Genomic DNA, 24,003 nt, shown 5'->3' on the forward strand with positions numbered 1-24,003 from the left:
TTTCGTGGGGTGTAAAGTGATATTTAGCACTCTCGTCAAAATCAAAGCCCCATTCCGTTTTCCTACTTCCAATCTGAATCCTGATGAACCCCGGCCTAAATTAGAATGATTAACTAGTTGTAAAGGTAAGACATAGAACATTAATTTCTTTAGGGGGCATACTAGAACTTTTAACAATTTCGTGGGGTGAAAAGTGATATTTAGCCTTCTCGTCAAAACCAAAGCCCCCATTCAGTTACCTACTTCCAATCTGAATCTCCAGAAGAATACTCAGATCTCAATTTTTCTCTTCAATTCAGGTAAATCAAAAACTAAATCTTTATTATTTCTTCAAAACTGTAACTAGTCAGTATATTAAATTCAAGAATTTGTATGTTTTCTGCAGCTTTCTGTGGTGATTTATTGACCAAAGATTTGATTTTGTTTGATCTGTTGTGTTTTCTGAATATGTGTTTGAGTTTATTTTTCAATTTCTCGATTTGGGTATATGTAAAGATTTGATCTTTTTGGATTTTGTTAGGTTTAAAATAAAAATGGGTGAACCAAAGAAGCAGCAACCAGTTTTCACTAAGGTTGATCAGCTTAGACCAATGGCTACTGGGCTAAATCTTACTGTGAAGGTGGTTAATACAAAGATGGTAGTGCCAAGGGGAAATCAAGGCCGCCAGATGCGATTGGCTGAATGCTTGGTTGGTGATGAGACAGGGATGATCATTTTCACTGCTAGAAATGATCAAGGTACTGTATTTGGTTTAGTTTTTTTTTTTTGTTTCAATCTAGCATTCAGTATCTATCGTTAAAAAGAGAGAATCCCGTTTTATAGTAGTATCATTTTCAAGGGGCTCACAGTGGTGGTGATTTCGTGGATCCATTCTAACTTGCTATGATATCTGTTTGTCATGATTATAAGGGTATAGGGGAATCCTAGTAGCTCAGTTGGTTGATTAGTTGATTTTTTAGATTAATTGTGATTATAAGGGTATAGCCTATGTTGCTTGGACACTTCAAAAAATGTGTGTCAGATACTCCAGAAGTAGTGCTCTTTTGAAGGATCCGACATGGTCGTGGCAACATTTTTAGAGAGTCCGAGCAACACAGGGGTATGAGAATCTTAGTAACTCAATTGGTTGATTGCCTGAATTTTTTCCTTGTTAGTGGGGGTTTGATTCCCCATCTTGTGATTCCCTCCCCCTTTTCCCTTCAACTACCCCCAATTTTTTTTAAAAAGGATTATAAGGGTATAATGGTAGTAAAGACTGTATCTTTAATGTTAATTAACTGAGCAAGGATGTTGTGGTGATTTCGTGGAGTCATTCTAATTTGCTGCGATTTTTGTTTGAGATTAGTCTGGATTATAAGGGTATAATGGTAGTAAGGACTGTATCTTTAATGTTAATTGTCTGAACAAGGTGCTGATGGTCTTAGACTCTTAGTATGTGTTTTGGTGGTCTGATCATACGTTACTACTGTGAGCTTGTTGTGTTAATGCTGTTGAAGGGGAGAAAAAATAAGAACAATAAATTTCTCCCCATTTACTCAAATAGGTTGTGCAGTGTGATCTAATGTTCAATGCTAAACCTAAGGAATAATTAGTGTTGTACTAATTAAAATGCCTTTGTATTTTTATGTGAGGCCATGACATTGTATTCTCTGACTCTCAGGTTTTTATTGGGTCTGAGGTCTAAGATAGTAGCACTTGGTGAAACCAGAAAATGTATCAGGGTGATAATTCTAATGGTTCTTCTATAATCCTTTTTACGGTTGTTCTAAAGCCAGATCATCTCTAAAATCTAGTATGCATTATGTGGACATGTGGTCCATACTTGAACCTTCGTATCCTATTTAGGGTCCAAGATGATAGGATATAGTATTGGTAGATTACATCAAATTTCTATTCCAAGTTACGTATATTTCATTAGGCATTTTCCTAGAGACAACCTTAGTTTAGAGATGAAATGCTGATCAGAAAAAGGTATTGGACCTTGTAAGCCTTTATACAATCACCATTCATGTTGTGGCTCATTATGGCAAAATTAGTCCCTTGTACAATTATTCGTAACCCTTTGTTCAGTTACCATTCATGTCATGTCTCATTATGGAAAAAAATAGAAATCCTTAATACGGTTACCTACAGCCATTAGGCTATTATCCAAACCTATGTTGCTCGGACTCTTCAAAAATGTCGACGGGTGCGTGTCAGATCCTCCAAAGATAGTGTATTTTTGAAGGATCCAGCATGGGTGTGGCAACATTTTTGGAGAGTCTGAGCAACTTAGATCCAAACTATTTGGTATGATCTATATGGTCATTTGATCTCATTGCTATTTTTGTTCAATTTAAGGAATTACGTTTGATTCTTTTTTGACTGATTTTAACTTCCAAACTTGTTATGATGCTTTAAGTAATTGAAACATACCTGAAACTTCACTTATTTGTTCAACCTCACTTTGTGCATTTCTTTTGATCTAGAAATAATTCATCACAAGGAAGGGGCAAAACACTTTTGTATACAAGCATACCAAAAAGTAGGAAACCTTAGAAAAAGCTCATTTTGCAGTATTGCTGTTGAGAGTTTTACTTGAGTGGGATGTGAATGAATAGGGGCAGTCAGTTGGCATTCAACATGTTATTCTTCTGAATAGCTCTATCTTGGAGTCATTGGAACCAAATAACTTTCTGATTTCCGAGCAAACCACTATTCTGAAAACCTAAATTACTTCTCTAACTTTCTTGAGGAAACTTTTTGTAGATTTTCAGTTTCCGAAATCAGTGGAAAAAGTAAAAAGAGGAAACCCATAAACTCTTCTCTGTCAGTGAGTTACATATGTAATGAAACCAGTGTTGTCAAAGACACACTTAAGTCCTGAAATGAGGCTCAAAAGGTGCTGAGCACTTTGTCACGCTTAATGTGTGCTTCAATGTCGTCATCAAAGTTCTAGTCATACTTTTCCTTGCCAATGAGCCTCTTCTGAACAGACAACACTAGATAATTGATATTTCACTTTATTGTAATTTTTTTTTTTCAATTTCTTTGTTCATTATTTATCATTCATGCTTATAATTATTAGTCTTGGTCGAAACATGTATATTTGTATTTTTCTCCCTTTGTGCCTTTTTTCATTAAAGCCCACACTTTATTTGCGCTTAAAGCCCCAACGGATCTTAAGATTTTTTTTGCACTTTTATGCTTTAGACAACACTGTATGAAAGGCACACCATCAAGTAGGCATACATAAATTTTGCAGGTGATTCATACACAAATTAAGAATGAACTGTGATTGTGTTGAAGATATCACTTATTGGTATTATATGGTACACATCTTTACTTTTTTTTTTTTGATAACCGAGAAATCCGTCTGTGAACCACCCTTTGGACCAATCACAGCCTTCTAAACTCGGTGGATAATGGGCCCACCCCTCTACCCTTCTCCACTTAAATACTGGGCTTCGCTTTGCATGGTGTAGGGCTTGAACCTGCGACCTAAGCCACAAATCCTCCACCTTTTGCCACTTGAGCTAGGCCTTGGGGGCAGGTACACATCTTTACTGGGATGTAGAATTGTATGAATTGTAACTGCGTGCAAATGTCATTCACCTAAGTTTCTTCTGTACAGTTAGCTGTGCAATTCAAGCCTAGCTTGTCTTCATCCTGTTTCTTTCATAGTTCAGTAAACCCGAGCCCTGTCTTCTCACAAGAAACTGACTTCCTATTTTTTCTGCTTCATGCAAGCATCATATTAACTATTTCAAGGAAGGAGTTGTGAAATCGGATATTTAGCCAGAGAGATCTGTCTTTACACTGGTTTCATATTCAGCTTTCCTGATGTGCTTGGTCAAATCTGCAATCTCTTTTCTTTTTGTGAACTGTAACCTTTATGTGATGGTTGTGATTAGGATTCATAAACTTCTTCATTTTAGTGATTAGGATTCATGTACTCCATTTTTGCAAATCGGTATTTTGAATTATTTTGGTGATTAATTATGAAGAATTTTCTGTCAAACAACATGTATCAATGAGGCTTTCATGCATCTTGAATCTTTCCGGTTTTCCTTCTTGAACATGGCTTCTGTCAGATATCAGGCTGTTCTCTTTATCGTATCCTTCTGTTAACTTGAGTATTTTCTCTTTCAGTCGACATGATGAAAGAAGGTGCTACTGTAATTCTGCGCAATGCAAAAATAGATATGTTCAAGGGATCAATGAGGCTTGCAGTGGACAGGTGGGGACGTATTGAAGTTACCGAACCTGCTAGTTTCTCTGTCAAGGAAGACAGTAATCTGTCCCTTATCGAGTTTGAACAAGTGACTGTTGTTGAACAGTAACTCGAGGCAGCCCATCGCAATGATAATGTCCCGTTTGCAGAGAGTATAAGTAAGTTTGGTTCTTTAGGGATATGCTAATGTGGCTTCATTAGTTGAGTAAAAACTACTGGTTTTGTTAAGTCAGAAAGTCCTTTTTTTTTTGTAGTGGAAAGTGACTGGTCTAATGTTTTTGTAGATAGCAAGGTATGTAGCTGCAATAAAAAGTAGTGTACAACTTGCTTGTTTATTTATTTGGAAGGATTGTGTAGCCACCATAGAACTTACTTTATCTGGTGCTTATCATAATTTTTTTTTTTTTTAATAATCGAGAAATTTTCGATGGCCAGACGTTCTAGTACTAATATTTAACTCATCTTACGATTCATAAGAGTAAATATTCCAGTTTAGAGCAATAGTATGATGTGGCGTAAAGCTTGCTACTCTTTTTTTCCAATATAAAGAAGTAAATCGGAATGGGAGCAGGTTTGAAAAAGGATCTTGGAGTATTTAGTTGGGCCAGGAGGGTCTCTTAACGCCTTCTTTTTTCTTTTCATCGGAGTTATTTCATAGAGAGTTGTATACTGGGAAGGATGAATCGCTCCCAAAAAGAAATATATTGATTCTCTCCCAATTGGTTGGACAATAGATACGATGATTTGCTTCATGGGTGAGGTCTCTGGTTCAAGTTTGGAATCAGTGGCGAATTTACAGCCAAAAAATAGGGCACCCGCACCCGTGGTCTCTTCGTAAAATTAGTTATTTTATATGTATATTTTTTAAAATTTTGTATAATATTATATTCTTGCACCCGTACTACAAGAAGTTTAAATGGTCCACATGGTTAAATGTTGAGCTTTTGACCTTGAGGATTAAGGATCAATTCTCACTTCAGTACATTTTACTTGGTGCACCCATGTTCGAAAAATCCTACATTCGCCTCTGTCTGAAATGGCCCCGGCTGTTCCAGGAAGAATCTGACTACTTCATGCATACTCCACTTTGACGTTTGTTAGTCTAAAAACAAGAAAAGCATTACAAAATTCATATAGCCTCAAAGTCCAACTTATAAAAGGAAGACTTTCGATGCCATTTCTAGTCACCGTGGAGAAAACGTTGATAAAGAATATATATTAAACTATAAACAATGGTATAGTTATATTAATTTAATGATGATCACTCGAAAAAAAGAAATAGCTTTTTAGAGATATATAGTAAAATTTTAAACACTCTCAATAAAATTTCAGATTTCGTCATTGATTATAAAACATCTTTTAGAAAAAGAGAAAAAAAGCCAAGATTCTCAACTCTAGCTATATTATTTCTAGCTCATTTAATATCTACTAGACATCTAATCCATAATAAACATAACTCTTCTATTTCAATATTCCATATAACACGTTTAAGATCAAACATTACAATGATTTTGATATATTATAAATGACAAACTAAGACAATTGATTAAAACAAGAAAAATATATAAAGTAATCTCCATTAAGACAACATGTAAAAAAGGAAAAAAGAAGGAAATACAGAAACCAATTAATAACATGGAGTAGGTATAGTGTGATTATATATGCAAATGAAGACTTTAACCCAATCCTCGTGATGTATTTAATTTTTTTCCTAACAACTATCAAATTATGTACGTGTCATGTTTATGTCCAAACAATTTATATTACTAGTAAATTTATTACTGTATGAAATTTCAACTTGTTTGAACATTTCTCCTATTCTTCTCTTATTAATATACAAATTTTAACCCATCATTCCTCATTTTTCTTTCTTCGAGTAATTGAGAATCAATTAAGATATATTCCATTCAATAAATTAAACTAGTTGATAATATATCGACTATATCTATATTCATTTTGTTCTATTCAGATCCATTTGTATTGTACGTTGAAATGGGCGTTAAATGGGATGAAGAAAAATTGGAGGAAATTGAAGCGAATAAACCGGTGAGAATGAAGATCACCGAGCCAAAGACACCATATCATCATCCTAAAATTGATGATGATGATAATTTTGAGGAATATGGCAATCGTAGCAATGATGTGGATGATGACATGGCATCGTGCTCAAGTAAAAATATATGTGATGATCCTCGTAAAAATGATGATGATAATGATAATGACATTATTGTTATGAATCATGCTGATGTTGACGTTGATGCTGATGAAGATTCTGACGAATCGGAGAGGAAAAGGAATTTCATAGAGCATAGAAGAGGTCATTATGATGAATATAAGAGAATCAAAGAGCTACAAAGAAATGGATCTCTTCTTCAAGAATTTGATGATGATGATGATGATAATATTAATAATATTATTGATGATGGTGTTAAGGGCATAGAAATTGAGGAAGAAAAGGAAGATACTTCAAAATAGTCATCTTATTTTTATGAATATCGTTTTTTTTTTCTTTTTGATTTAATCATTTGATATCTGAAGCTCACACTTAGATTTGCATTAGATAGGTCTACCTTTTGGTAGAATATGTTTTGCCTTGTTAGTTGACCTATGTATTTGCATTAGATAGGTCTACCTTTTGGTAGAATATGTTTTGCCTTGTTAGTTGACCTATGTTGCATCAATATGAAGTTCTTATATACTGATCTGACTAATTCAAACTCGTGACAAGTATATTCATTAAAGAGGCAAAACACTTTATCGCAAATGGTGTTCTTCATTCCGATCTCAAGATATGAATGTTATGTTGTCATGACACCATTGTTGGTGAAGTTTTTTTTTTTTGTTTATATTTTTCTTATAAGTAATTGTATGACATATCTCCCTTTAGATGTCAATTGTTGTCATGACTTTTGCTAGAGAAATGAATTATTGATGTTATGAGATCACAATAGTAGAAAATGTACCAAGTTTTTTTGGCACTGTGAAAAAAGTAGTGTGAATTATATGGCAATTTTTATTGGTAGATAATACATGCAAAAAAATTAAAATTTCTCAATTTTAGTATATTTTGCAAGTAACTTTAGCAGTAATTATGAAAAATAAGTTCACTTTGAGCTGGAATAATAATAAAATAATAATAAAAAGAAGACGAAAAAAAGGAACTTGCTGGAATTAATTGATTCAGAATTTCCTCTTTCTTCAATTGCTAAAGGAAGAGACCATATGGGCCACTTAAATTAGCTTACTGGACTTGGCCACTAGCATCACATCTACTCTTTCGTATGACACAAAATTGTTATGTTCGAAAAAAAAATAATTTTACTGTCATAGATGATAAATATTTTATTATTATAGCATTTTATGAAATTTTTCCATATCTAAATTGATATAAATACAAATGACCACCCAACACTTCAAATACAAGGGCGCGAGCACATCCTATATATTGTAACAAAGAGAAAACCTAACGTACCGATCAATAAAGGAAATATACCTTATTCTATAATGACATTGGGCTTCAAATAGTCATTACGGGCGTCAATACTCTTGAGAGACTTCTCAAACTAGAGGGGTGATTAAAATGCACTACATTAAGTATACAATATCAATAAAATAATTTTATAGTATCAAATTATTTTTTATTTGTTATAGTAAGTAACATATCTCAAAATTTAGATCTCACATTGTTTTTTTTTTAAAAAAAAAACTTGCTTGAAAATATCCTTTCATTGAATTGTTGGTGTGAAAAATTATTTACACTGCCACTTTATAAAATTTAAACAAACCTACTAAAATTACACTGGTTAAAAGAAAGAGGAAATACTTGAACACATATAAATAACTCGATCACCCCACAATCGTCTTTGAAAAATATATTTATCACTTAATATATCATGCTTGGTAAATGATGATACATATATATATATAGAGAGATAGATAACTTAGTTTTCAACTATTAATATTAAATTGCTTAACTTGATGAAAACACATATAAATAAGGGAAAATTATGCGTATAAGCAAACATATACTAGTTAATTAGTTAACATAACTATAGGTTTCCTTAATTACAATTCACGACCTACTTTTAGTTATAATTACGTGGCTCAGCATTTTAGTTTTGTATAATTTGCACGTTTGTATAATTCAGAATTTGTATAATATAATTTGTATAACTTTTGTATAATTCAAAATTTGTATAATATAATTTGTATAACTATTTACACCTTTGATGTTTGTAATTGTATAAATTCGTTATTTCGAGTTTATACAAAAATAACTGAATTATACAAATGTACCTGCGAATTATACAAATGAGACAGCTTAAACTGTAGCTACAACCCGTAAATATGCAAACTATAGCTATGAAGTATAATTAAGTTTATTATAGTGGCTATATTTGCGAAAGTTCCCCTATAAATAACTCGATCAGCCCACAATTGTCGTTGAAAAATATATTTATCACTTAATATATCATGCTTAGTAAATATATATATATATATATATATATTAATTTTTAAGTATTAATATTAATTAACTATATATCCTCCCTAAACGAAACAACAAATTTTAACTTAAATATACATATGATACACTTATGTAACATCTCTATAAGTTGTTACATACATATTCCTATACACTAGTAGGATGAACTTTGCTACTTTTTGATTTTTCCCTACCAGGCTCCTCAAAATTCTTACTATAAAAATAACAAGAAAATGAAAGGAGCACAACACTATTAATAACACAAATTGACAATGCAGTAGCCCAATTTTGATCTTGTTTAAACAAATAGCCCTTTTTGCATGCATAGCACTCGAAACAAAGCTTATTGGGATCACTACTCCATTGACGACAATCTTCAATAGTTTCTGTAGACTTGTTTTGATTTCCGGCGACCGGAAAACCATCGTATGTATCCATCCAAGTAAAAGGGTCACGCGAATTTGTGCTCTCGTTTTTGGATGTATTGTTATCACTGTTGTTACATATCTTGGGATACTTGCAACAAGCGTCCTGAAATAAAAAAAAAAATCGATTTAGAGATTTATTATGTTAAGTTGTTGATGATTGAATGACAAATAAAATACATATGGAGGACAAAAGGAAGTGGAGAATCATAATGGTTGTGAATGAAATGGTGCACAACTATATTGTTTAGGTGCATGTTGCAATTAGAGGTGGCAAAATGAAGTGGAGTAATTTATTTATCAGCTCAATCCGTTCAAATTTTAATAAGCTAGATTTTGACTAGGTTATTAATTTGATTTAACAGGTCGAATTGAAAATTATTCATCAAAATATCAGGTCAAAATGAGTCAAGTCAATATAACACAATAAGTCAAAATCCAACTTAAATCCAAGCATATAATTGAATTTTGAGATTGATTTTTTTTTAATCAATTTGAAAGAATTTTGGTACTATGTTAATTTGAAGATTGAGAATTATGGTTAAAAAAGAGAAGAGGAGGTTGAACCATAATAGATAGATTGAGTTATAACCCGTTCTTAGACTTTTGACACAACCCACATTGGCTAAGCAAACTTTAAGAGAGTTAATTTATGACTCATCTATTAATTTATTAATCTATTTTAATCAATTCAAATTTAATACATCTTTTTTTGATTATGTATATCTTTTTTTCTTGTCCAAACGACCAAACCATTCCATATTCATAACTCACTTATCTGATTAGTTCAATTCATATTAAATACATCTATTGACGAATAAAAACTTACCATCAAGAAATTTTCCATTCTACGATGAATATCAGAATAGAAAAAAATCGTATATATATATACCTGAAGGGTACTAGAAGCATATGGAGAAAGTCTATCCAATCCATGTCCTAAATTTCTTTGACATATTTGTTTCTTGACCATACAATTCTTGAAAGTTTTCCAATCATAATATGTATACATACGTGAATCTGTTCTTGATTGCCACCATGCCATTGTCCCCAAAAGAACTACTACAAATAATATAAAAACTTGTGACCTCATATAAACAAATTCTTGAAAACCAATTTTCCAACAACATATTGAACTTGCTAAACCTGCCAATGACCATGTTAATATCATAATTCCAGCAATTAAAAACATTGACATTGATGTTTCACGACAAAATTTGTTAACTGTTATGAGAGGGATAATTATTATAGGAATTGATATGATTATTCCAAATAAATTGAGGATGAGCATGATAATGTAACCATTTTTCCCAAAATCCATCTTGATAAAGAATAATATTAGGTTTACTATGCTTTTTCATTTTGGGGTATTTTTTATTTGATTTTACGTGGTTAAAGTCATTAGCAATTGTTTATTTTTAGAAATTGATAATAACGTCCTTTTCTTGTTTTTGGTCATTTGTGGTCTAGCACAAACATTAAGTTTTATTTACCACACATATATGATTGGTTTAGTTATAAGTTTAACATAGTGAATGTTGAAGTCCGCACATGATATATATACATCAAACTATATTAATTTGTCAATAATTAAATGAGAATAAATATTACAATTAACTATTTTCTTTTTGTCTTTTTTAATTGTCATGGTTATTACTATAATATTTACGATCTACACAAACTGATTCGATCAATAAATCGAATCGAAAAAAGTGTTATTGGGTTAACGATTTTTAATAGTTTTATAAAAAAAATTATCGGGTTATCGGTTCGATATTGATTTTCAATATTGGGTTATTGGGTAAACCGATAACCCATTAAGAGTTAAGACTATATTAATTTACTCCATACATAAATATTAGTAAATATTAATATCAATATCTTACATAGTTATGTCTTTGACATTTAACAATCAATTCATACTTTACTGTGACTTTGAGTTCACAACTTTACATTATACAAATCGTCAAAACCTAAGTAAAAATCATATTCCTCTTAATTTCTCTTTGTGTTATACATGTATAGTTCTTTTCATGTTTTTTATTATTATTATTTCTATTTTATGAGCTTTTGTAAAGTTACATTATTGTCTTGTCATGTCAAATTTATTAGAGAAGTCATATATTTATTTTATAAACATTTTCTTATTGGTTAAACCGAAAACCGAACCGTTAAAGATCAAAACCAATAAACCAAAAGCCGATTTAGCATATTTAAAAACCAAAAACTAATAAACCGAACCGATAATACATAAAACCGAATCAAACCGACCGATGTGTAATACCCATTATATTCTAACCAATTTGTAATCCGCTTGAGGTTAATGGAATTGTTAGATTGTGTTAATGGCGTATGAGGTGATATAAGATCCAATATACGTGATAGAGCGGGTTAAAAAAATACTGAATTAATTACATATGATTGGATAAGGGCATTGAATCTAATAAAAGTACTCTCTCCTAGTTGTTCATTATACTAAAAATAATTGTTTAATAATACTTGTTCAATTTAGAAAATCAAAAGATAATTTACTTTTTGTGTCTATTTTACCCTTGCTATTAAATATTACTCCCTCCCTTCCTTTTTATGTGTCACATTTTTAGATTTCATTTGTATTAAGAAACTAAGTAAGTTTATAATTCTACCCTTATTTAATGTTTTTTTTAAAACTTTTTAATAAATGATATACAAAATCCATCTTTTATTTTTAATTTGTTTGTTGAGATTTCTTGTTCAAAATCAAATTTTATAGAGTAATGCAATGGTGAAAGTAATTAATTAATGTATGAAGTAATTACAATGCATATTAATTTCTTATTAGTTTTTATAGGTTGGTCAAATATCTATTTTCAAGACTAATTAATTATCAAGGGTATAATAGGAAAAATATTATAATTTATGCATTGTTTTATGAAATAACAAGTATTATGGACCAACTATTTATAGTAAGGATGACATATAAAAAGGAACGGATGAAATATTTATCATCTAACATATTTTTCAAAGCATTAAATTTAATAAAGTCAAATGATAATATAATAATATTACCCATATTATTTATTGTTTCTTAAGGGGTGTGCCAAATTAATAATCCCTCTGTCTCTAATTACATGTCCACTTTCGAATTGACACACCTATTAAGAAAATAATAATTGATATAGTGAGTTTACCATTTTATCCTTTTTAATTTTGAAGTGGATGAATTAAAAACTTAAGATTTTCAAGAAGTTCTACATTTTTCAAAGTAATAAATTGAGGGTACAACAGAGAATTTTTTTTGTCCTTTCTTGATTTGTCAAAATGGACAAGTTATTATGGATAACTAAAAAAGAAAAAGTGGATAAATAATTAGAGACAGAGGGAGTACTAGTGATCAACTATTATTGGACAGTGGAAATAGTAATACAAATAATTAATAGCCTAAAATTTTAATTATCTGAATTAAAGGAATCTCATAATCTAATTTTGAAAATTGAAGCAACTTTTTCTATAGCAACTTCCCATTCATCATCGTTTGCATATAAAGCTAAAAATATGATGGGCCAGTCGAATTATTTTTTCTATGATTAAAATTTGGACCTTTTACATGAAATCATAAACATGTTTAATTCATTACGACTTAGGATTATTATTAAAGCTATTAAAGGTGTAAAAGATAACAAAAGAAAAAATTGATGCACGCCAACAAACTTTCCGGTCCACACTGTCCTTCAAAGTTTTAAATCAATAATATGCTTTTGGCAAGTAGTTTTCACACAACGATAACAATTAATACTATCTGTATAATAATTGTTATACAGAGAGGGAGGAGAGAGGCGAGGGAGAGAGAGCAGAATGTGGAGAGAGGTGAATTGTATTTGTACTGTCAGATAATTGTATATATGTAACATGTATACATATGTATTTGTATATCTGGCGAGCAATATTGGGAGAGGGAGGAGAGAGACGAGCAAGATTTGGAGAGGGAGGAGAGAGGCGAGCGAGAGAGGGTAAAGAGTGGAGAGATGCGAATTTTATTTGTATATCTGTCATATAATTATATATGTATATCACACCATATGACATTTAACAAACTTCATCTCACCAATATTTTGCCATTAGGTAATCTAACTAACATTGTTGGAGAATTGGTTTGGCTACAACGATTGTTCACTGAGTTGACTGTTCCTCCAATTGGTCCTTTCCCAGTATATTGTGACAGTCAGGCTGCACTTCACATAGCCAGGAATCCAGTTTTTCACGAGAGAACCAAACACATAGAGGTCGATTGCCATTTTGTTAGATCCAAGCTTCAAGAAGGTTTAATTTCATTGCATCACATCAGCACTGGTGATCAATTGGCCGACATCCTCACGAAGGCTCTCACAGGCAGTGGCGGAGGGAGGATTTTCATCAAGGGGGTTCAAAAAAAAAAATTAATCACATAAATAATATCCATAAATAAATTAAACGGGTCGGATTAAACTGTCGAATCAAGAAGAAAAGGGTTTTTTAATATTTGACTTTATAATTAGGGATTAAACTAATAAATCCTAAATTCCCAATCAGCGTTTTAATTTTTTGGAACTAAACATCATTTTCTGATTGCATTATTATATTTTTAAATAAATTAAAACGCCTAAAATATAAGCTGATAAAAGAAATGCCTCTGCCCGGATTCGAACACGCGACCTCGCGTGCAGTAGAGTGAATTCCTGAACCCCCAACGCCACTGAGCTACGCCTTTGGTGTATGTTCAGGGGGTTCAGTACTATATATATACACGTATATTAAAAATTTAATCTAATATATATAGTGTAATTTTTCGATGAAGGGGGTTTGGATGAACCCCCTTCGTCCTACGTAAATCCGCCCCTGCTCACAGGAATCAAACACTCTACTATGATGGACAAGTTGGCAGTGTTCACCTCACCTCCAACTTGAGGGGGGTATTGAGATTAATAAGTTTATGCATAATTAGTTAGTTAGTTTAAACAATGTTACTTTCACAGAGTTAGTTAGTTACCAACTTTTGTAGTTAGTTAGCTTTCCGTTAGCCAGCTGTCCTAGTTGTTAGATATTTTCCAGTTTTCAGTCTGTATATATACAACTCACTGTATCTAGTTCTAGTTCAGTTTTCATACTTCAGAAATGAGAAATGTGCCTTTCTCAATTAGTTGTCTCTTAATCTTGAGCTCAGTAGGTTCTAGAATCCACCATTAATGGTGGTTCTCGCTGCTTTCATTCTAAGTTTTGACAGTATATGTATAATTTGTATTTGTATATGTATAAAAGAGGAGAGAGACGAGAGAGAGGAAGAGAAGAGAGAGGAGCACATAATTATAGCTAAAAAGAGGTTGCGAGTTATAATTAATTCAAACTCCAACTATGTTAGCTAACTAACTAGTATATGTTTGCTTATCCTCGTAATTTTCCCCCTTTTTTTATTTTAAAAAAGAAAAAGATACTTGTTAAATTTTGAATCCATAATTTTAAATATATAATGAATTTAATGATAAAAATTATAAAATTAAAATTTTAACTTCGCCTGTGATATTGCTTTTGTTACAAACATCCAACGTATGCGTGATCATTCTAATCTCTTTGAGATATTTGAGTTGCCAAATTACAAGAATATGATTATTTTAGTCAAAAAATGAATTATGGTCTATGGAACGACTAAAATTTAAAAAGAAATTAAAAAAAGAGCACATAATTAAAAAAAGAAAAGTTAACACGCATATAGAAAAGATCTAAATTTGTGATACTTGTCTTTAAGGTGGAAACACTGCTTATCATCCTACTAAGATTTTTTTAAATTTTTTTATGACTTGAACTCGAAATATATTTAAGAATCAATGAATTATATTTGTTTTAATACGGTTAAATATATAAAATCATGATAAAGTAATAAATATTATTTTATCTTTAACTAGAAGTGTTAGAGTTTAAATTTTAAGTATGAAATCACATTTATTATTTACCCTCAAATATGAAATTTGGCGGTGCTGTATAGATATCAAACATCATTAAAAAAAACAAACTCTAAGTTGCACCTTATAATGACAAACAGTCAAACATATGTAGTGGTGATCGTAGGGACGCTTCCTAAATTATTACTTGTCTTTTTTGTTAAGCCTATTGAGTTCAATATTGATGATAGTGGCTCTACTTTTGTTCATGGCTAACAAAAATCTTATCATATCCTATATTTCAATAATAGGCACATGTAATGATGATTTTTTTAAAAAAGAAGATAAAATTAATTTGTTAGAAAGTGAGATGGAACTAAAACATCTTGCATTTCGTCATGCAAATGTGTTATATACGTAATAAGCAAAAACAAATTTATGATTTAAAGATTATATGAGTTTTGAATTTGAATTCTTTTGAATTATTAATTTAAATTAATATTTTTTTATATATATATAAGGGAAAAGATTTAAATATGAACTTTGAGAAAAGACTTATTTATGCCATCCGTTTAAAGTTTGACTCATCTATGCCATTTTTTCGTTTGAGAAAAGACTCATCCATGCAATTATTTGTTAACTGAAATGGCACAGATGAGCCAAACTTTAAACAAATGGCATAGATGAGTCATTCTCAAAGTTAGATGACATATTTGATTCCTTTTCTATTAAAAAAATGATTTCATTAATAACGTGGTCGAATCATAATTGATTACGTGTAAAAATAATTTTTCATAACTGAAACTTGTTTCGATTAACAAATAATGGCATGAATAAATCTTTTTTCAAACGGAAAATGGCATAGATGAGCTAAATTTTAAACGAATGACATAAATAAGTCTTCTCTCAAAATTTGATGGCATATTTGAACTTTTTTCCTATATAAAAGAAATATTATAAGATAAATATCGAATTTGAATTAAAATTATTAAACTATTCTGAATCTATACCTTCTACTTTACCACCACATCTGGTAGTTAGTGATCGTGATAATTTATATGACTGATCATCTGGACCAAGTCAAGATTTGGAACATGTGGATGAACCTGGAGAATCACTGACCTGTTCCATTGGAAGTTTAGTTGAAGCTGGACTACTGAAGGGAGTAGAAGTACACTGAAAGCTAGAGGACTAACACATTGTTTGGATGGTTGTTAAAGATACATTAAAATAGAGAGGGAGACAAACGAGATGGAGAGTGAGACGAGCGAGAAGTTGTTATGTATCTGGGATACCAGATACATAAGAGAGCATGGCGAGTGAGATGATTTGTTATGTATCCCAGATGATACATGCAATTTCCACTTGGATATAATGTATATAGAATAAATTACGTACACCTAATGTTGACCGCATGTATTTGGACGAATCTAGACACATCAAAATCTGATAAGATATGTAATATTTCAAATTAAAGTGTATCTAAGTAATTAGCTTTCAAACTAGTGAGATTTATGTAAGTTGTCCATTATTGTATTGTGTCGATTAAATTCATCGTTAGATAACGACAAACAAGTCTTGTGTAATGATCAATTTTTTATGATCACATTGTTACCTTAATTACTATTTTCTTCTCATTTTGCATCATTACCTTAATATTTTATTCTCATTTTATCTTTACTTATTATTTAATAATTTTATTTTATTCTTTATCCTACCTATTAATTATAGTAGCTCTATCTCATACCCTACTTTTCTTGTAGGTTTATCATTCAAACTGTTGATGTATGATAGTATGTAACGATGAAAAACGTTACAATCTATCTAAACATTATATTCATTAAAACAATACAATATAATACTGAGATTAGAAGAATATACTTAACAAAATGTTTGTGATTAACTATACCTCGATGTCATGAGTGTACTTTCACCTAAGAACATTAGGCACTTATACTGAGAAGTACTATCGATAAAACCTAACAAATAAGCAAGATGTATTTGAGAAAGAGTTTTGAAATACTATTCAAGTGATTATATTGCTTTAGAGATCAGAGTTCCTAGGTTGCAATTCTTGTAATATAAATTTTTTAATTGAGACTCCTTATTTCATTTTATATTGTTTGTTAGGGAAAATGCATAAGTACCTCCAGCCTATACCCGAAATTCCAGAGACACACCTAACCTTTACTAAGGTCCTATTACCCCCCGAACTTAATTTATCTATAATATTCTACCCCTTTTTGGCCTATGTGGCACTATCCTTGAAAATTTTGTCAACATGCGTTGGGCTCACAAGATAGTGCCACGTAGGCCAAAAAGGGGTAGAATATTACATATAAAATAAGTTCGGAGGGGTAATATGACCTTAGTAAAGGTTAGGTGTATCTCTGGGATTTCGGACATAGGCTGGGAGGTACTTATGCATTTTCCCTTGTTTGTTATAAACATTTAATAAATGATCTTAATATTTTTTTTAGTTGGATCATACAGTAGAGTACATACATATTCCATTACTATCAGCAAAAGCACATGTAATGATGGAAAAAAATATATGAAAAAAGGTTATGTTGATGCTGTATTTGTGTATCACGCAAATGCGTTATATACCTAATATGTCATGAGTGGTCGTGAAATTTCAGAATGAGTAAAAATGTTTTTTAAAATTAATTAACCAAACACTCAAGTTATTCTCTAAAGTTGCTTATCACAAAATTACTTCTAACAAAAAGTACTTTTTAAAATGAGCCATTTTTGAAAATTTAGCTAAACAGACTTAACCAAATGAGAGAAGTGTCAAAAACATACCTAAACTATCTTTTTTTTTTTAGTTTCATACTTAAACTATTGAGAGTGTGAGTTTCATATTAGACTATCACTTTTTAGTTTGAGAAACACACCTCAGTGGTGTGGGTAATACACTCTTTTTTATTTAAAAAAACATTGACACATGACATTCCACATGATCAAATATATAAAAAAAAAAAAAAGAAAAAAAAAAGAAAAGAAGAAAGAAAGATCAAATGTAGGACCCTAATTCCTTTTATCTATTGATTGGAGCCTATAGAGTTTGATGTTGATAGTTCCTCCACCATTTTTTTCCATGTCTAAAACTATTATCATATCCCTTGCTCCATTATTATCAGCAAAAGCTAGCACATGTAATTATAATGAAAAAAAGGATTATGTTGATGGTGAGATCAGAATAATTAAAATATATTATATTTCTAGCTAGAGTCATGATTCTCCAATTAATGCTGAGCTTTATAAATTTCTTTTAAAACTATTAGTTTTCAAGGTTTGCTCATAATTCTCTTCAGTACTCTAAACACTTATAATATTATATATATATACTTTTGCAATATTTTTTAAGGTTTGAATGAATGTTGAGCTTTATAATTACACATTTGATGTTTGTTGATGATTTAATGATCTTTTGCATGAGGAGAATTATAGAAGCACTAGATTATTTCACTAAAGTCACTGGGATGATAGTCAACATGGACAAATTCAATATGTTTTATTACTGGAACAAATGATTAAACCAAAGAAATGAAGACTACAGAAATACCCCTGTATTTTGCATTTTGTGCTTGCACCAAATAGTTGAGAACTGAATTATATCAAATTGGCTGGGCATAAAACTTCAAGTTGGTAAAGTGAAAATTGTGCTAGAGAGAATTAATTAGAAGGAAATAATTCAAAAAGAAGTCTTATAGCAGCTACTTGGGAGCAATTGTTTACTATACTTGGTGTTGTGCCGTAATTGTCCTATCTTTAGGAAAATCACATTTTTGAAATATTCTAAGTATAAAACAATTGGAGAAGAATACTTAGAAGAGAGTCGCCACTTAATTTTTTAAAGAAATTAAGAAAACTTATAATTTTCAAAGATTTAAACAGAAAAAATCATTTGAAAAACACCAAAGAGGGTTCGGGGTTCAATTTACACTTCGAGAAGGGTTTAAGCATTCGAAGTGTCCGCTAACATGCGGTTGACTTGAGACTTGACTAAAATATATTTGACTATTTTTAGGAAAATAATGATTTAACATAAAAATAATAACTTTCAATATATTCGATTAACTTTGAAAAATAATTAAGTAAATGACGCATTATTTATTTATTTATTTATTTATATTTATTAGAGAAAAGGATCCAAAATGAAACATATTACTCGAAATACAAGTGATTAGAATTTTAGTAAAACTAGATTAACTAGAATGTATTNATTCAAACTTAATTTTCCGCATATTGTAAACACACCTAGAGCTCAATCAGCAGTTGCCCAAGTCATGTCATTCTCAAAGATCCAATGACAAACCTCAATTTTCCCGGGTCCTGACCCGAGTGCAATGAAGGCTCCGTGCTTGGGTCCCCATAAAGAAGTATCCACGTGGCAAATGGCAACACCGTGATTGATCTTAGCCTTTGAATTCGGGTCCAAAATATCCGCTTCATAGACCCGGACTTTAGGAACCGAATGACAGTAATACAGTAAGTAAGGGAACAAGGTCTGGTGACATGATACTGATTTTGTAACTTTTCCACCGTTGATTCCTTTGACTGCTCCTATCATGATATTCCCATTTGATCCTTTTGTATTCTCAGTCGTTCGAACCACCACATTTCGACCCAGTACTGATGTTGCGAAATCAATCATATCTTCAGCTGAGTTAGCACACCGTTTTGTCTCGCCAGCGCTTGGTGCTCTTTCACACTCACTCAGAGCATCACCGATCATCTTTGCCACCTGAGAATCATTGGCTGCATGGAAAATTTTCTTCAGCTCATCAATCTTTGAGGTAGAAAAAGGCAATTTCGAAGCAATCACCCGGGGCAAAAAGGACCTTTTAGGCATCTTATCCTTTATATCCGGCATAGGCATGATTGTACCACTCTTCAACATCTTCTCCCGGAAAAACTTTCCGGGTTCAACCCACCGGTTATTCACCTTTTTACCACCGTTGGCCTCGGTCAATGAAGCCAAAACTTGGGAAGTTCTGTTTTTGTAATTGGAAAATGTGGCAGTATCTTTGACATAATCTTTGAAAGTGTTGTTAACTCCGTAAGTTTTGAAATTAATATGTGGGTCATTACCCCCTTTACCATAAGTAGTGAATACATCAGTACCTTCATTGAATGATTGACCATAGTTGGTGAAATTGGCTTCACCAGCATTTGCATCCTTGACATAGTTAATGAACTTGTCATCACCAACATTCGTTTGATCTCTGTAGTGAGTGAAAGTCTCGGATGGACCATTACCTCCAACGCCATAGTTGTTGAAATTGTTTTGAGGATTATTGCCGTTAGTACCATAAGAAGTGAAATTTTGATTTTCTCCATTTGCATTTTGACCATAGTTTGTAAATGTTGAGGCTGCCACATTAGTTTCGTTTCCATAGCTGGTGAATTTACTATCAGCACTATTCCCATCTTTGCCATAGCTTTTGAAAGATTGCTGACCAGCATTTCCGCCGTCTGCGTAGGATTTGAATTCCTGTTCCCCTCCCGTTCCGTGGTCGGAATAGGAAGTGAACCGGAGATCGGGGACATTGGAATTGTGGGCGTAATTAGTGAATTGGCCAGAACCCCCTGGAGTATTTGTGCTATAGCTATTGAAACTTTGGTCAGGTACATTGGTATCAGGGGCATAGTTGTCAAATTGATTATCACGGGGTGAATCTCTACCGTAGCGCCTAAAAGAATTCACAACGACATTTGCATCAGCAGAATAGTTCTTGAAGGAGTTGAATCCGAGACCAAATACTTTGGTTCCGTAATTGGTAAAGTTCTTGTCATCGTAAGAGGTAAAGTGGACATCTCCGGTGTGTTTTTCGAGACTCGGTGACAAATCTGGTGCACACATGAGATTTGCTGAAGAGCAAAAGGATTGGAGGTGTGTGGTGAGTGCATTTTGATCAGCAACAAGTTTAGTGTAAGTTGCATATTGAGCAGCATTCAATGGAGATGCCTTGTTGAGAAGGAACCATGGCTTTGGTAAGTCATTTGAGACATGTTTATTCCAGTATCTAATCAGATAACCTTTTGGCGTAAATGGGTTCCCAGATTTGTCTCCATCTTTAGCCACAACAACCTGCATTGGCACCGTTCCATGAGTACATATAACGGATTGATTTGGGTCGGTATTTCTCTAAAAGAAAATCAAACCAATTGAGTCGGTTTTATATGCTTCAGTTTTTAATTCACAATAATTGTCATTCATAAAGGATTAAACTAGCACAAATAGTGTTTATAAACCCATCAGAGAAAAAAAAAAAACAAAAGGGCAGAGTTATGTGATAAGTGGTATTTTTTTTCTTTTTAGTCTGTCCAAAAAAAATGTTATTTCACTATAATTAAAAATAAATACTGTGTCAAGTTAAGCAATGGCATATAAAATAGAACAATGGGAGTACTTTTTTTATGCGCCAATGTGTCATGTGCTTTGGTTTGTTGGTTCGACTAAAATGAGTTGGGACTCTCGAGCATGAGAAAGTTGATGGAAATATATTCTACTGTTGTATGGTTTGATCGAAATAACTTTGCACAAAATGATAATAAAATAAATTTAAAATGTCTATATATAGAGAGAGAGTGTNTGTCAAGTTAAGCAATGGCATATAAAATAGAACAATGGGAGTACTTTTTTTATGCGCCAATGTGTCATGTGCTTTGGTTTGTTGGTTCGACTAAAATGAGTTGGGACTCTCGAGCATGAGAAAGTTGATGGAAATATATTCTACTGTTGTATGGTTTGATTGAAATAACTTTGCACAAAATGATAGTAAAATAAATTTAAAATGTCTACATATATAGAGAGAGAGAGAGTGTGTGTGTTTGAATATTTATCATGACAAAGATGTCAAGATTAGTTCAAGAAAATGAAAGAGAGATGAGCATAAGAGTTACTTACATTGGAAGATAGTAGTGAGGACAAAAGAAGAAGCAAGATGCAGGAAGAAAAAAGATTTTTGTTATGCATTTCTTTAGTAAAATGTTAGTGTGTATGTTTGGTTGAAAGCACATAATTTATAGTAGAAGGTTCTAAAAGAGTATAGTAGAAAGTTGAGAAGATGATGGAGTGTGGGGTTAGTTCTTGCCCCTTTGAAGTTTAAACACCAACTACTAGTAATTTTACATCTTCATTTACGTGTTACTGTTTGACTTATCAATAAGTAGAGAAGATGTTGGAATATCTAGAGATTTACTTTGTGTGTTAATATATGAGTAAAGTTGATTATGCTTAATTAAGAAATACACTCTTGTTCTTAATGGTTATATTATGTGTCATTTTTAGAAAAATCGTATTGACTTGATTCAAAATAGATAATCATAATATTACACTATGGAACTAATTAGAGTGAAGATGTAGATCTAATAAGTATGACAATAACTGATAAGTCATGTGTAACTTAATTTTGAGGGGAAAATAGGGTTTACGAACAAAGTTTGAAAATTGGTACTTTGAACTATTGAGAAGCTATATATAAGGTGTAGAACTACTTTTAATAGTGCAAGAATTTTTGAGAATCTTGTATTGATAAATTGACTATGTTTAGATGTCTGAGCATGCGTTTTCCCTACAGTTGTTTTGATGATAAATAAAGATATAATTCATATACAATTGAAGCAACCCAAGTAAAATTGACCAATGCATGAAAGTCATGTTCCATCTTTCTTGTTTTGTTATGTTATGTATGAAAATGTTAAGTAGATCATATCTTTCATTCTACTTCCAGTCCCTATGTTAATTATTAAAGCTTAATTATGATTTTTTTTGTTGTGGACTATTCGGAGTGCTTAATTATGATTTTTTAATCTACCTGTCAAATATAAGAGTTTTAAATTGAAAAGGAATCTTAAGAATCAATTCTTTAATTAATTGTACTTTTACTTAAATGCCCTTTTAGGAAACAAAACTTAACCTGTAAGTTACAAAGGGCGAGTATTTACTCTTTCAATTCCTATTAATTAATTCATTTGTAGGATTAACTCGTGACTTCTCAGAGTAGGGGTATTACATTTCTCTTATAATAACCAAACACCATTGCTGAGTTCTTATAATAAAGACACTTTAATGAGGAATTTTCATTTTTTAAACCTACATATAACTAATGTTTGTATTAGTTTACACTCTATTGTGTAGTGAGAAATATCCTACTGATACATGGAAATTAATGGTATTAATAATGCAAGGAGATTTAATGCAATCATTAACATGGTTTAAACCTCAATTGCCCTTCCATTTTTATTTTTTTACATCTTTTTCACTTTCCACCATATTTGTGAAGGCATGGAGGATATCTTTAATAAATATTTTTTAAAAAAATTATGCAATGCATGTTATTTTAATATATCAAATCAAACAATGCATAGGAAATAATGCAAGCATTACTATGTCTGTTTTAGTGGCAATTAAAATTCTTTGGTGTAGTGTATAGAAAAATACACTCTATTTAACATTATTTTTATACACACTAAATCAAAAATGATCTTTAGTCACAATTAATTAACGACAATAACTTAATTGCTGCTAAATATGTCTTTTTAATGGCAATTGACACTTTTTGTAAATGTCCCTAAAACCTATAGCGACATTAAATCCAATGACAATTAACTAATGTCGATAAAGATTTTAGTACTCTTTATTACTATACACATATTTATTGCCGCTATTTTTTATTCTTAAGACCAAAAGACCCTAAATGCGTATAACGTTTGCACTTTGCCATCTTACATTTTTAGTGAATCGTGATATTTTGCTGGCCAATTGGATTAAATTTTTTATTTCTTTTGAACGTGTAGTGATCAATTATATATCATATATAATTCATTGGAATAAAAAGGGAAGTACTAAAAATAGACGTTCTAACTACTTCTTCATTTTTTTTATTTGTCATAATTTCTTTTTATAGTCAAATAATATGAATTTTGATTAACATAATATTTTAAGATATATTTTTTATTATATTAATGTGAAAAAA

General features: G+C 31.4%; 4 protein-coding genes across 6 annotated transcripts in view; 2 read left to right on the plus strand and 2 right to left on the minus strand.

Moving 5' to 3' along the window:
• LOC125867603 (uncharacterized protein At4g28440) overlaps positions 1–4,586 on the plus strand; it is a 162,608-nt gene extending 158,022 nt beyond the window's left edge. For 2 of the 3 annotated variants that reach the window (XM_049548156.1, XM_049548157.1), the window contains exons 2-3: positions 555–738; positions 4,133–4,586. In XM_049548156.1, coding sequence (XP_049404113.1) covers positions 591–738; positions 4,133–4,323 — 339 coding nt within the window. In that variant the 5' untranslated portion in view covers positions 555–590 and the 3' untranslated portion in view covers positions 4,324–4,586. Of the gene's footprint in view, positions 1–188; positions 300–520; positions 739–4,132 lie in introns of those variants that run through there. The other variant, XM_049548155.1, reaches the window with a different exon arrangement.
• A 1,577-nt stretch (positions 4,587–6,163) lies between these two features.
• On the plus strand, positions 6,164–6,905 carry LOC125867602 (protein phosphatase inhibitor 2-like). The gene has a single exon (XM_049548154.1). The coding sequence runs from the start codon at positions 6,207–6,209 to the stop codon at positions 6,687–6,689; it is 483 nt and encodes a 160-aa protein (XP_049404111.1). The 5' UTR covers positions 6,164–6,206; the 3' UTR covers positions 6,690–6,905.
• A 1,922-nt stretch (positions 6,906–8,827) lies between these two features.
• On the minus strand, positions 8,828–10,558 carry LOC125867598 (tetraspanin-7-like). Its single transcript, XM_049548149.1, has 2 exons — positions 10,015–10,558; positions 8,828–9,228 (listed from the first exon to the last, which is right to left on the minus strand). The coding sequence occupies exons 1-2, from the start codon at positions 10,441–10,443 to the stop codon at positions 8,845–8,847; spliced, it is 813 nt and encodes a 270-aa protein (XP_049404106.1). The 5' UTR covers positions 10,444–10,558; the 3' UTR covers positions 8,828–8,844.
• An 8,699-nt stretch (positions 10,559–19,257) lies between these two features.
• LOC125867586 (polygalacturonase non-catalytic subunit AroGP2-like) lies at positions 19,258–22,031 on the minus strand. The gene is made up of 2 exons (XM_049548135.1): positions 21,933–22,031; positions 19,258–21,113 (listed from the first exon to the last, which is right to left on the minus strand). The coding sequence occupies exons 1-2, from the start codon at positions 21,999–22,001 to the stop codon at positions 19,287–19,289; spliced, it is 1,896 nt and encodes a 631-aa protein (XP_049404092.1). The 5' UTR covers positions 22,002–22,031; the 3' UTR covers positions 19,258–19,286.
• Positions 22,032–24,003: the final 1,972 nt, after the last annotated feature.

This window comes from Solanum stenotomum, chromosome 6, assembly GCF_019186545.1.
Source record: "Solanum stenotomum isolate F172 chromosome 6, ASM1918654v1, whole genome shotgun sequence".
In the NCBI taxonomy this organism is placed as follows: domain Eukaryota; kingdom Viridiplantae; phylum Streptophyta; class Magnoliopsida; order Solanales; family Solanaceae; genus Solanum; species Solanum stenotomum.